Raw genomic sequence first — 13,330 nt, 5'->3', positions numbered from 1 at the left:
TCAATCTTTGATGTTAAAAACGGACACTGTCCAAACTCAGACTGTTGTTTTTTTTTTTATATACAGTACAGACCAAAAGTTTGGACACACCTCATTTAAAGATTTTTCTGTATTTTCATGACTATGAAAATTGTACATTCACACTGAAGGCATCAAAACTATGAATTAACACATGTGGAATTATATACTTAACAAAAAAGTGTGACGCAACTGAAATTATGTCTAATATTCTAGGTTCTTAGCCACCTTTTGCTTTGATGAATGCTTTGCACACTCTTGGCATTCTCTTGATGAGCTTCAAGAGGTAGTCACCAGGAATGGTCTTCCAACAATCTTGAAGGAGTTCCCAGAGATGCTTAGCACTTGTTGGCCCTTTTGCCTTCACTCTGCGGTCCAGCTCACCCCAAACCATCTCGATTGGGTTCAGGTCTGGTGACTGTGGATGCCAGGTCATCTGGCGTAGCACCCCATCACTCTCCTTCTTGGTCAAATAGCCCTTACACAGCCTGGAGGTGTGTTTAGGGTCATTGTCCTGTTGAAATATAAATGATGGTCCAACTAAAAGCAAACTGGATGGAATAGCATACCGCTGCAAGATGCTGTGGTAGCCATGCTGGTTCAGTATGCCTTCAATTTTGAATAAATCCCCAACAGTGTCACCAGCAAAACACCCCCACACCATCACACCTCCTCCTCCATGCTTCACGGTGGGAACCAGGCATGTAGAGTCCATCCGTTCACCTTTTCGGCGTCGCACAAAGACACGGTGGTGGGAACCAAAGATCTAAAATTTGGACTCATCAGACCAAAGCACAGATTTCCACTGGTCTAATGTCCATTCCTTGTGCTCTTTAGCCCAAACAAGTCTCTTCTGCTTGTTGCCTGTCCTTAGCAGTGGTTTCCTAGCAGCTATTTTACCATGAAGGCCTGCTGCACAAAGTCTCCTGTTAACAGTTGTAGTAGAGATGTGTCTGCTGCTAGAACTCTGCGTGGCATTGACCTGGTCTCTAATCTGAACTGCTGTTAACCTGCGATTTCTGAGGCTGGTGACTCGGATAAACTTATCCTCAGAAGCAGAGGTGACTCTTGGTCTTCCTTTCCTGGGGCGGTCCTCATGTGAGCCAGTTTCTTTGTAGCGCTTGATAGTTTTTGCCACTGCACTTGGGGACACTTTCAAAGTTTTCCCAATTTTTCGGACTGACTGACGTTCATTTCTTAAAGTAATGATGGCCACTCGTTTTTCTTTCCCTAGCTGCTTTTTTCTTGCCATAATACAAATAAATTCTAACAGTCTATTCAGTAGGACTATCAGCTGTGTATCCACCAGACTGCTGCACAACACAACTGATGGTCCCAACACCATTTATAAGGCGAGAAATCCCACTTATTAAACCTGGCAGGGCACACCTGTGAAGTGAAAACCATTTCCGGTGACTACCTCTTGAAGCTCATCAAGAGAATGCCAAGAGTGTGCAAAGCAGTCATCAAAGCAAAAGGTGGCTACTTTGAAGAACCTAGAATATAAGACATAATTTCGGTTGTTTCACTCTTTTTTGTTAAATATATAATTCCACATGTGTTAATTCATAGTTTTGATGCCTTCAGTGTAAATGTACAATTTTCATAGTCATGAAAATACAGGAAAATCTTAAAATGAGGGGGTGTGTCCAAACTTTTGGTCTGTACTGTATACGAGAAAAAGCATTCATGTGTGAATGAGGCCTTATATAGAGAGGATAGCCAACATTTCCAGGTCCAGCAGGGTTATGAGGACATAATGTATGTGCTCAGAAGTGGAGGTAGCAGTTACATCTCCATACTGGACTTCGATTTTACCTTAGGAGACAAATTTTAGGAGTTGAGGCTGCAATGAAGAAAGATCTCTTTTAGCAACCTGGATGGGGAAGGTCCTGAAATGATACCAGATTCTAGGCAGGAGGGTCATTTTTATAGAATGGATCCTACCCAGCCAGGAGATCCGGCGTGTAGCCGATGACCGGAGATCTTTCACCAACTTTCTAAGTGATTTTATGAGCTGAATCCATGGAAGGAGAATGCAGAAGAGGACGACTTGACCTCACAATTTGGTTTAATAATTTGACATTTGGAGTGAGGAGGTTGATGGCTAAGGCTTCCGATTTGGTATGGTTTACAAAAGCCCGGAAAGTTGACCAAAAATCCTAAAGAGGAAGAAAGATGTTCTTCTGCATCACTAACGTGAAGTTTGGGATCCATACAAATAACATTAGCTAAAGGCTCGATAGCCAGGGCAAAGAGTGCGGGAGACAATGGACACCCCTGCCTCGTGTCTCCAAACATCCGGGTAAGGTAAGAAAGAATCAGAAATATTTGCAAAGTTGCTTCTTTTTTTTGCATTAAGGAAATAAAATGGCTTTTATATAAAAGTGTTAATTAGCTACATCGCCTAAAATCTGCAGCAAACCCTGTTCAACCTGCAGCTATAAACAGGCGGGGACTGTAGATATTCTGAAAAGCTGCCAGTACCTTTCCATTACCCCAATAATGACCAATGTAGTGTCCATTGCGGACACCGTCCATTGATTCCGCTCCAGTTCAGATATACATAATATTAGTGTACACGTCCTCTACACCCTGCTTTACACTGCAGCATATTCTGGGCTATCCTCCCCCGATAAGTGCTTATTTTACTCTAGGACCTTCTCCCTCCTTTGTACCTGTAGAGAGATCATGGATCGCAGTCCACGCGTCGTCCCTCACATAGCTCTGCTGCTCAGTTGGACGATGGTTTCTCACTTTTATTTATAGAGACTTTGAACTTTTCTTTCTCCAGACTAGAATTTGTACTGTCCGGCTCGGACGCCTTCTCTGGATCTGGCACACATGTGCAACCTACTGGGATCGTGATGTAGTCCTCGACATAGACATAGCGACCACCAGTGCATGAAGACGTACGACGGAGGATGACAGTAGGCATGTACACTGGGGTAGAACGGAAGTTTAGGTCCTCCTCTCCGTAGAGTCCAGTCAAGCAACCCTTGCAGAGACAATAGGCTTCTGGAATGTACTTGGGATACCGTGTGGGGTTATACGTTATCCTGGAAGAAAGTATACAAAGTGATTCAATTCCCTTCGTAGCTGTAATATAACCCTTATTTCTTTTAAATAAGTTTACATTTCATTGCTAATTAATTTCTCCCTTAAAATAGTTACAGTGTTTATTGGAACAAATCACCTGCATAATAGTTGTAAAATAAAATAATGTCTTCTGGGAGCCACCACTAGAGGGAGCAAACGGCATACACTGAACTCAATAAGAAGCCAGTATGCAGTAAGCTCACATGCTCCCTCTAGTGGTGACTGTAAGTAGCCGGTATGCTATAGTTTACATTAATGTCTATGCTGGAGATTTCAGAAGAGAACAGAGGTCGGATTACTATACATTTATATCAATAAATTATGACCTAAATAGGACGTGAAGGTACAAGATCAAGATTTCCTGTAAGGGCAAACAAGTACTGGTATATCTCTAAGATTGGTGGGATTACTGGGACCCCAGAGACCATTAGAAGGAGGGAAGCGTCTTTGGATTTTTACCACATATACAAGACTGCAAACATTAAAACAGTTATCATGATTAAAATTAAAAAGTGAGTGTAATCTGTTGATTTATGGATCCAGAAAGTATTAGTAAAATAATCTCTGCGCTGGGGAAACCACAAAGGATACAAATCGAATATTACATCTTTTCCCTCACGGATAGTGACTACTGAAATTGATACACACCTGATGGTCAGAAAATGGAGAGAAATGTGAACCTTCAGAATTACTGGAACACATACCTGTACGAAGAGTCACACGGTTTTATAATTGTATGTATGACATTAGATGTCTCATATTCGCTCGATAGTGATGAGCGAACGTGCTGGGATAAAGTGTTATCTGAGCATGCTCAGGTGCTAACTGAGTGTCTTCGGTGTGCTCGAATAATATGTTTTAGTCCCCGCGGCTGCATGTCTCATGTTCAACAGCCTCAACACACGCAGGAATTGTCTGATTGTTAGACATGCAGCTGCGGACACTGGAACATAGTATTCCAGCACGCCGAAGACACCGAGCATGGCGGATAACACCTTATCTGTACATGTTCGCTCATCACTACTGCTTATATATTCTTACATGACAACCTCCTGTTTAATGATCAGACTTCTCTGCTTATGTCACATAAACTGGATTTGGATATTATGAAGAGATTCCAGTTCTGGTTTCACTTTCTCCAATTTCAAATCCATGAACTGTGTCTATAAGTGGAGTGATCGAGGTGCTTGTAAGAGCCAGGGATGGACGGGTGGTAGCTCGGCTGTCATGCGGTGCCGGTGATTGACTCTTGGCAAGAGCCGTCACTGCCGGATGCACCAGCGGCCTACAATGACCTGTCTGCTCTCCTACGCGTTTCAGACGTTCTCAGCTTCCTACGTCGGAGTGTCAATCTTCAGCACAAAATGCGCGGGACTCAGGTTTCTACTTTAGAAGTTTAGTACTAAATCTATTTGATAATTTTAGAATTTTTATTTAGTTTTTGATAGCGATTGCTTGTTACACAAACTTTTATTTATAAACAAACTTAGTTTGCAGGTGGTCTCATTGGATCTGGAATAGCGCTGTAACAGTTCCACCCCTCAGGGTGTTGGGGATGCAGTTACTGACAGCTCGGCCGTCCAATCCGGTACAGGGGCATGCTGAAGCTGTCAGTACTTTGACAGCATGGCCATCCAATCTGGTACAGGGGCGTGCTGAGCTGTCAGTGTGTTGATTGACAGCTCGACTATCCAGTTTGTGACTCCAAGTGTTCACTATCCCAGGTAATTGCCATGCTACTTAGCTGAGCAGCTTCTCCCAGACCTCTGCCAGATGTACATTCAGCTTGTGAGGTTTGTGCTTTCCTGTGCCTTGAGTTCTGTATGCTAGATCTGTTGCCTGACCTGACCATCCACCTGTTTAACCCCTTCAGCTCTGATCCCTTATCCTCTTGGTACTCTGACCTCGAAATGATACCTGACTACTATTTTTGTCTCTTCCTTCTGTTTATGGCGTACCCTCATGGCTTCTGACCTTGGACTCCTTGAAGACACTGAGAAGTGAGAAGCATCACAAGCACCAATAGCAAGCCCCTAATTCTTCTTTCCTCAATCACAGTCCAATCACAGCATATGGTTAAAATACTACCCCAGTACCCAGACGAGCATTCATGGGGCAGAGCTGTGTCATCCTGATATGCGGATTTTGAATCCAGCTATAAAATAAGAAAGGTCATGGGTCCAATGTGTTCAGTCTCCGCTCCCCAAGCCTTTCTGACGGCTGCATATTGTACTGAGCAGTGTGAGATCTCAGCAGGGAAGAGTGACGCTGTCAATCAAGCTAGGTGGGCAAAGATTGAGCTTACATTCAAACTGACCTATATATTCATCTTGACATCGATTTACATAGTGACTACACCGACCTTATCAGGTCTGAGACACAGAACACTTTAGGCCATGTTCACACAGTGCGTTTTTTACCGCGGAACCGCGGCGGTTTTGCCGCTGCGGTTCCGTAGCTGTTTTCCATGCAGGGTACAGTACACTGTACCCTATGGAAAACAGGACACACTGTGCACATGGTCCGGAAATTGTAAAAAAAAAGACGCGCTGAATAGCTCCCGGAAAAAAGAAGGAGCATGTCAATTCTTTTTCCGGAGCCGCAGCGGTTCTGCACCCATAGACCTCCATTGTGAGGTCCAAACCGCAGTAAAACCCGCAGATCAAAAATATATCTGCGGGTTTTACTGCGGTTTGATGTGCAGAACCGCTGCAGCAGGAAGTGCGGGGAGCGGGCGGAAGTGCGTGGGCGGAGTGTGGCTGCCCCCCCCGTGTTCCGATCCCGCCCCCCGTGCTCCGATGCCCCCCCCCAGTGCTCCGATGCCCCCCCCAGTGCTCTGATGCCCCCCCCGTGCCCTAATCTCCCCCCCTTATACTCACCCGGCGTCCCGGTGTCCGTCCGGCCGTCTTCTCCCTGGGCGCCGCCATCTTGCAAAATGGCGGGCGCATGCGCAGTGCGCCCGCCGAATCTGCCGGCCGGCAGATTCGTTCCAAAGTGCATTTTGATCACTGAGATATAACCTATCTCAGTGATCAAAATAAAAAAATAGTAAATGACACCCCCCCCCCCCCCTTTGTCACCCCCATAGGTAGGGACAATAAAAAAAATAAAGAATTTTTTTTTTTTTTTTTCACTAAGGTTAGAATAGGGGTAGGGGTAGGGTTAGGGTTAGGGGTAGGGTTAGGGGTAGGGTTAGGGTTAGGGGTAGGGTTAGGGGTAGGGTTAGGGTTAGGGGTAGGGTTAGGGGTAGGGTTAGGGGTAGGGTTAGGGTTAGGGGTAGGGTATTTTCAGCCATTTTAACCCTAAAAAAATTCCTAGAAAACACACAGACTCTGGCTAGAAAACTGCATCAAAAAAACGCATCAAAAAACGCATCAAAAAACGCATCAAAAACGGACCAAAAAAGGACCAAAAAAAGGACCTGCGTTTTCTGCCAAGAGCTGCAGTTTTTTAAAAAACAGTCAGGAAAAAAAAAGGATGGAAATCCTGAACGTGTGAACATACCCTTAATGTTGACAGGAGCCTCCATATTCTACCTACTCTGCTTCTCATCCTGTCTGCTCCTGACAATACATACTACTGATATGCTGTAAATTTGAATTACGGGTAAATTCTAGTTTCCAGACATAACCAATCCTAGCTGTGACAGAACGTAAAGATATTTGCACAATCACCTGTATGCCCATGGGGATATGCTGTGGATATTGACTGGTATCCGCTGCTTTCCGTCCCCTGGGGCCCTACCTCGGGTCCCAGCTGGACAGCTGATGTTCTCCTTTTCCAGCGGCTGAAGCTGCAGGGTGTGATGATAGGCACTAAGCATACCGGCAGCCAGGTGTCCATACATCTGCTCCAGCACCTCCTCCTGGCGGTCGGCACAAGCCTTGGTCTTTGGCAGTGGTCGCTTTATAGGTTTAGAGCCCTCTGAACTGACAATCAGTAGTCCAAGAAACAACATCAGAACGGATTGTGCTAAAGTGACCTGCAGATGGGTGTGAAAATATTTGCATGTTATTCAACAGCAAGCGTATGTCGGCCATAATGGAATAAGTAATTGTATGCAGGGAATTAGTTGATCGATTGCCCCCTGCAGATGCACCTAATAATATTGTCTCTCTGCAGTGGATGTTATCAGTTGTGGTAGTCCCATCTCATGGCGTGATAACATTTCACTAGGGTATGTTTTCACTTTATGACCGTTGGAGGTCTGACCTCTGGGTATTCCACTGATCCTGAGAACAAAGGTTTTTGCCACCTAAACTGAGAGCAGCATAATGTAGAGACAGATACCCTGATTCCAGTGATGTATCACTTACTGGGCTGCTTGCTGTAGTTTGGATAATCTCCTGCTAATAATTGTTTTTTATCATTAGAGGACTAGTAAACCTGCTGCCATGTAGTCATCAATATTTATGAGCTCTGTATAACCCCGTCCCCAACACTGATTGGCAGTTTTCTGCCTATACACAGTGCACACAGAAAGCTGCCAATCCGTGCTGTGGGTAGGTGGGGATATACAGAGCTCAGCATTCAGAGAACTGGTATATCTGCAGCAAACAGGGATTTTATCAAAATTGCAGCAAGCAGCCCAGTAAGTGACATGGCATCTCTATTACATTTAAAGGGATGCAGCACAATGACTGTTCAAACTAAGTTCCGCCACTCGTTGCTTCACGTCAGAGCCCTCATTTATATTCACCTTCCCACCTGCTTGGTTTCCCTCCTCCTCCACCCCCTCTTCTTTGATTGACAGCTCTGGCTTCATAGAGCCAGAGAAGGGTGGAGATAGATGGAAACCAAGCAGGTGGGAAGGTGTATATAAATGAGGGCTCTGCCATTAAGCACCGAGCGCCTGTGCTTGCTTTGAACAGTCATTCTGTGCTTACAGAGCTCAGTTCTCGGGATGACTGGGGGATCCAGAGGTCAGCAATGTGTTGCAGTATCTCGTCTGTGGGATCAGACCAGTCAGGCCGATCTTCAGCCCCCCGCCCAGATCAATGAGCCTTGGGTGCCCATGACCCTGTTTTCATTTTACCAGTTATCCTTCCTTCAACCATTTTTGTGAAGGCGGCAACCACTACATAGTGGGAACAACACCCCACAGGACCTGCTGTTCTGGAGATCAGCCATTTAGCCATCATTAGACTTTAGTGACCTTGTTGGTTATTGCACAAGAGTATATTCACTGTTAAAAGTACCTAAATGAGGCTTGTGGAAATCCATGTGCATGCTATTTGGTCACCAGATGTTAATAATCAGTGATGAGCGAGCGTGCTCGGACGTTATCTCGGGCGTGTTCGGATACTATGTTCGAGTCCCTGCAGTTGCATGTTTTGCGCCTGTTAGAGAGCCGGAACACATGCGAGGATTGCCTAAGAAACAGCCTCAGGGACTCGAACATATTATTTGAGCACGACCACGCTACACTGATAACACCCCCGAGCATGGTGGGGAGCACGTTTGGACATCACTATTAATAACCTATCGTTATGTTATCAATATCAGATCGGTGGAGTCCGACACCTGCCACCTCAAACAATCAGCTGTAATTTGCTCCGGCGCCTGCCTGGTGTAAACACACTGAACGGAGCAAATAACTGATCTGTGGGAGTACAGGGTGGCTGACCCCATTGATCTGCTATTGATGACCCATCCGAAGCTAGCTGGACTAATAAAGTACGTATTTTATCATTAGGATTATACCGACATTTTGACATCGGCTGATGTACTTTGAAAACCGAACTATGGCTGACATCTATAGAATAATGTGTACAGCTTGTGTTGTGAAATCTGCGCTCACATCTGCTGTACAAACTGTTTACCGCCCGTCACGCAACCAAGAGTAGAATGTGACAGATCTTCCAAATATAAGTATCTGCAGAACTATGCAAAAGTCAAAACTAGATCTAAACAATCTTCCTAAAATATCCAGAACATGAAGAATATTTGTACCTCGCTAACATGTCATCACCGTAACCCCTCTAAAGACCCCACCGAATTACAGGCACGAATGCTCAGCTCCCCTCTCCCTGTGAGCAAGTCATCACGAAGTACAAAGCAGCCCACTGTCTTCAGGCGGGACCCTCCTGTTTCGTTAACCTCTTCACTACTGGCTGCAAAATGAATGGGGGTACAGACCCTGCCGCTTTTATCCTCTATTCACACCTCCACCCCATTTCGTCCTTACCTGGCGCCTTGGCTGCATCTTGAAGATCCGAAATTCAGGTCTGAGAATGGCAGAGTACCAATGTGGAGTAGGCAAGATATAGATATGTAAGGGGGTATAATATGTTCCTCAGCTGGACTAAGAGAGGAAGGAGGGGGGTTCTAATGCAGATGAAGGATATGAGGGTCTTCAAAATGAGACAGCGAAAGTAGGAGGGAGAACACAAGTTTTGCAATACACAGTGTGATCTTAGAAAAGGAAGAAGTACAAGGAGCACAGGTTGCAGATGTTGGGGGGCAGAGGAGCTGCTATGGGCAGAAAAGAGCAGCTGCAATTGGCAGCAGCTGGACCCCGGCAGATCTTCCACCCACTCCTGGCCTCACGCTCTCACTGAATTAAAGCTGGAAAGATGCCCCAGTCAACAGTCTACTTTACACACACAGGCGGGAGCTTACTGCCTGTTAACACTCAGCTACAGAATTAGCAGTTTTAGGCAGCTGACGTCATCAGCGCTCATAATCCTACTCCAAATCTCACAAGCAATCATTTCTTTTTCAATGCGCACGGAAGTGATAAACATGGCCACCAATTATATATACACAGGTGCTTCTCACAAAATTAGAATATCATCAAGTTAATTTATTTCAGTTTTTCAATACAAAGTAAAATATTTAGAATTTAGAGTCCTCAGTGGTTGATACCTTTTAATGGCTAACTGAAAAGATGGTAACAAATTGCAAGCTTTCGAGACTACACAGGTCTCTTCATCAGGCAAGACTAAAAGAAATTCTGAAAAATCACATATTTATGCACAACATAGCACAGAAAAAAAAAACATGGATAAGACAGGTGACATGAAGCAGAATTACCATGAGTGATAAACAGTTATGTCCATAAATATTGGACCAGTTCTTAGATAAGGAATGTTTTATTGTCCTCTGATTGGGGTCTGGTTCTGTTGTGATGACCCTTCATAGTCTGAGGGGCAAGTTACTTTGATGATGTAAATAGACATAAATCCATGCGACACATTCATTCCTCCACTAACACTGTCAAAGGTCATCATCAGTTTATATTCCCATACTCTACTGTCTCTCTTAGATTTGAAGCTACCTTTTAACACAAGTAATTTCATGTCCATAATGTTATGATTTGGGAGACAAAAATGTATTGCCACAGGTAGATCCATTCTTTTTTCTCTTATTCTGTGGCGGTTAGAATTCATTCTTGTTCTAAGCTTTTGCCAACAAGAACAAGAATGAATTCTCACCGCCACACAATAAGAGAAAAAAGAATGGATCAACCTGTGGCAATTCATTTTTGTCTCCCAAATCATAACATTATGGACATGAAATTACTTGTGTTAAAAGGTAGCTTCAAATCTAAGAGAGACATAAGAGTATGGGAATATAAACTGATGACGACCTTTGACAGTCTTAGTGGAGGAATGAATGTGTCTTATCCATGGTTGTTTGATTTTTTCTGTGCTATGTTGTGCATAAATATGTGATTCTTCAGAATTTCTTTTAGTCTTTGCCTCATGAAGAGACCGGAGTAGTCTCGAAAGCTTGCAATTTGTTACCATATTTTCAGTTAGCCATTAAAAGGTATCAACCACTGAGGACTCTCAATTCTAAATATTTTTCTATCTACTAGCTAACACTGTATCAAGATATGTATCTTTCCTGTATCAATACAAAGTGAAACTCATGTATTATAGAGTCATTACAGAGTGATCTTTTTCAAGTGTTTACTTCTGTTAATGTTGATGATTATGACTTACAGCACATGAAAACTCAAAAGTCATCTCAGTAAATTAGAATACTTTATAACACCAGCATGAAAAATTATTTTAACATCTGAAATGTTGGTCTACTGAAATGTATGTTCAGTAAATGCACTCAATACTTGGTCACGGCTCCTTTTGCATCAATTACTGCATCAGTGCGGCGTCGCATGGAGGCGATCTGCCTATGGCACTGCTGAGCTGTTATGGAAGCCCAGGTTGCTTTGCTTCAGTTCGTCTGCACTGTTGGGTCTGGTGTCTCATCTTCCTCTTGACAATACCCCATAGATTCTCTATGGGGTTAAGGTCAGGCGAGTTTGCTGGCCAATCAAGCACAGTGATACTGTTGTTTGCAAACCAGGTATTGGTACTTTTTGCAGTGTGGACAGGGGCCAAGTTCTGCTGGAGAATAAAATTTCCATCTCCAAAAAGCTTATCGGCAGAAGAAAGCATGAAGTGCTCTAAAATTTCTTGGTAGACGGCTGCGTGACTTTGGTCTTGATAAAACACAGTTGACCTACACCAGCAGATGACATGGCTCCTCAAACCATCTTCCTCCAGACTCTGGGACCTTGATTTCCAAATTAAATGCAAAATTTACTTTCATCTGAAAACACCTTGGACCACTAAGCAACAGTCCAGTTCTTTTTCTCCTTGGCCAGGTAAGACACTTCTGGCGTTGTCTATTGGTCATGAGTGACTTGACACAAGGAATGTGACACTTGTAGCCCATATCCTGGATACGTCTGTGTGTGGTGGCTCTTGAAGCAATGACTTCAGCAGCAGTCCACTCCTTGTGAATCTCGCCCAAAGTTTTGAATGACCTTTTCTTAACAATCCTTTCAAGGCTGCGGTTACCCCGGTTGCATGTGCACCTTTTTCTACCACACGTTTTCCTTCCACTCATCTTTCCATTTATATGCTTGGATACAGCACTCTGAACAGCCAGATTCTTTAGCAATTACCTTTTGTGGCTTACCGTCCTTGTGGAGTGTGTCAATGACTGCCTTGTGGACATCTGTCAAGTTAGCAGTCTTCCCCATGATTGTGGAGCCAACTGAAACAAACTTGGGGACCTTTTTAAACTTTGAGGAAGCCTTTGCTGGTGGTTTTTGTTAATTATTTTAATTTACTGAGATAATGACTTTTGGGTTTTCATTGGCTGTAAGCCATAATCATCAACATTAACAGAAATAAACCACTCTGTTTGTAAAGACTCTATATCAGTGTTCCCCAACTCCGTTCCTCAAGAGCCACCAACAGGTCATGTTTTCAGGATTTCCTTACTATTGCACAGGTGATTGAATGCTTGCCTGTCCAGGTGATGCAATTTTCACCTGTGCAATACTAAGGAGATCCTGACAACATGACCTGTTGGTGGCCCTTGAGGACCGGAGTTGGGGAACACTGCTCTATATAATATGAGTTTCACTTTTTGTAATGAAGAACTGAAATAAATTAACTTTTTGATATTCTAATTTTGGGAGAAGCACCTGTGTGTATGTATGTGTGTATATATACAGTATATGTGTGTGTACATACATACATATATACACACTACTCAAAATAAAATTAAACTCCAAGTAAATCAAACTTCTGTGAAATCAAACTGTCCACTTAGGAAGCAACACTGTTTGACAATCAATTTTACATGCTGTTGTGCAAATGGAATAGACAACAGATGGAAATTATTGGCAATTATCAAGACACCCTCAATAAAGGAGTGGTTCTGCAGGTGGGGACCACAGACCACATCTCAGTACCAATGCTTTCTGGCTGATGTTTTGGTCACTTTTGAATGCTGGTTGTGCTTTCACACTCGTGGTAGCATGAGACGGACCCTACAATCCACATAAGTGGCTCAGGTAGTGCAGCTTATCCAAGATGGCACATCAATGTGAGCTGTGGCAAGGTGGTTTGCTGTGTCTGTCAGTGTAGTGTGCAGAGGCTGGAGGCGCTAGCAGGAGACAGACCAGTACACCAGGAGTTGTGGAAGGGGCCGTAGGAGGGCAACAACCCAGCAGCATGACTGCTACCTCAGCCTTTGTGCAATGAGGAACAGGAGGAGCACTGCCAGAGCCCTGCAAAATGATCTCCAGCAGGCCACAAATGTGTTTGTGTTTGCACAAACGGTTAGAAACCGACTCCATGAGGATGGCCTGATATATACATACATACATACTGTACATATCAGCACAATTAAATACATTGCCTGGCTAAAATAGAAAAGCTATTCGAAATACTGGATTAGTAAATTTATT

General features: G+C 43.8%; 1 protein-coding gene across 1 annotated transcript; it reads right to left on the bottom strand.

Moving 5' to 3' along the window:
• Nucleotides 1-1,607: 1,607 nt before the first annotated feature.
• Nucleotides 1,608-9,661, bottom strand: IL17D (interleukin 17D). Its single transcript, XM_069759101.1, has 3 exons — nucleotides 9,305-9,661; nucleotides 6,792-7,099; nucleotides 1,608-3,077 (listed from the first exon to the last, which is right to left on the bottom strand). The coding sequence occupies exons 1-3, from the start codon at nucleotides 9,320-9,322 to the stop codon at nucleotides 2,753-2,755; spliced, it is 651 nt and encodes a 216-aa protein (XP_069615202.1). The 5' UTR covers nucleotides 9,323-9,661; the 3' UTR covers nucleotides 1,608-2,752.
• Nucleotides 9,662-13,330: the final 3,669 nt, after the last annotated feature.

The sequence above is a fragment of the Ranitomeya imitator genome, chromosome 3 (genome assembly GCF_032444005.1).
Source record: "Ranitomeya imitator isolate aRanImi1 chromosome 3, aRanImi1.pri, whole genome shotgun sequence".
Taxonomy (NCBI): Eukaryota; Metazoa; Chordata; class Amphibia; order Anura; family Dendrobatidae; genus Ranitomeya; species Ranitomeya imitator.
Note: the sequence above shows the minus strand (reverse complement) of the source record. Positions and strands in the feature narration are given on the sequence as shown.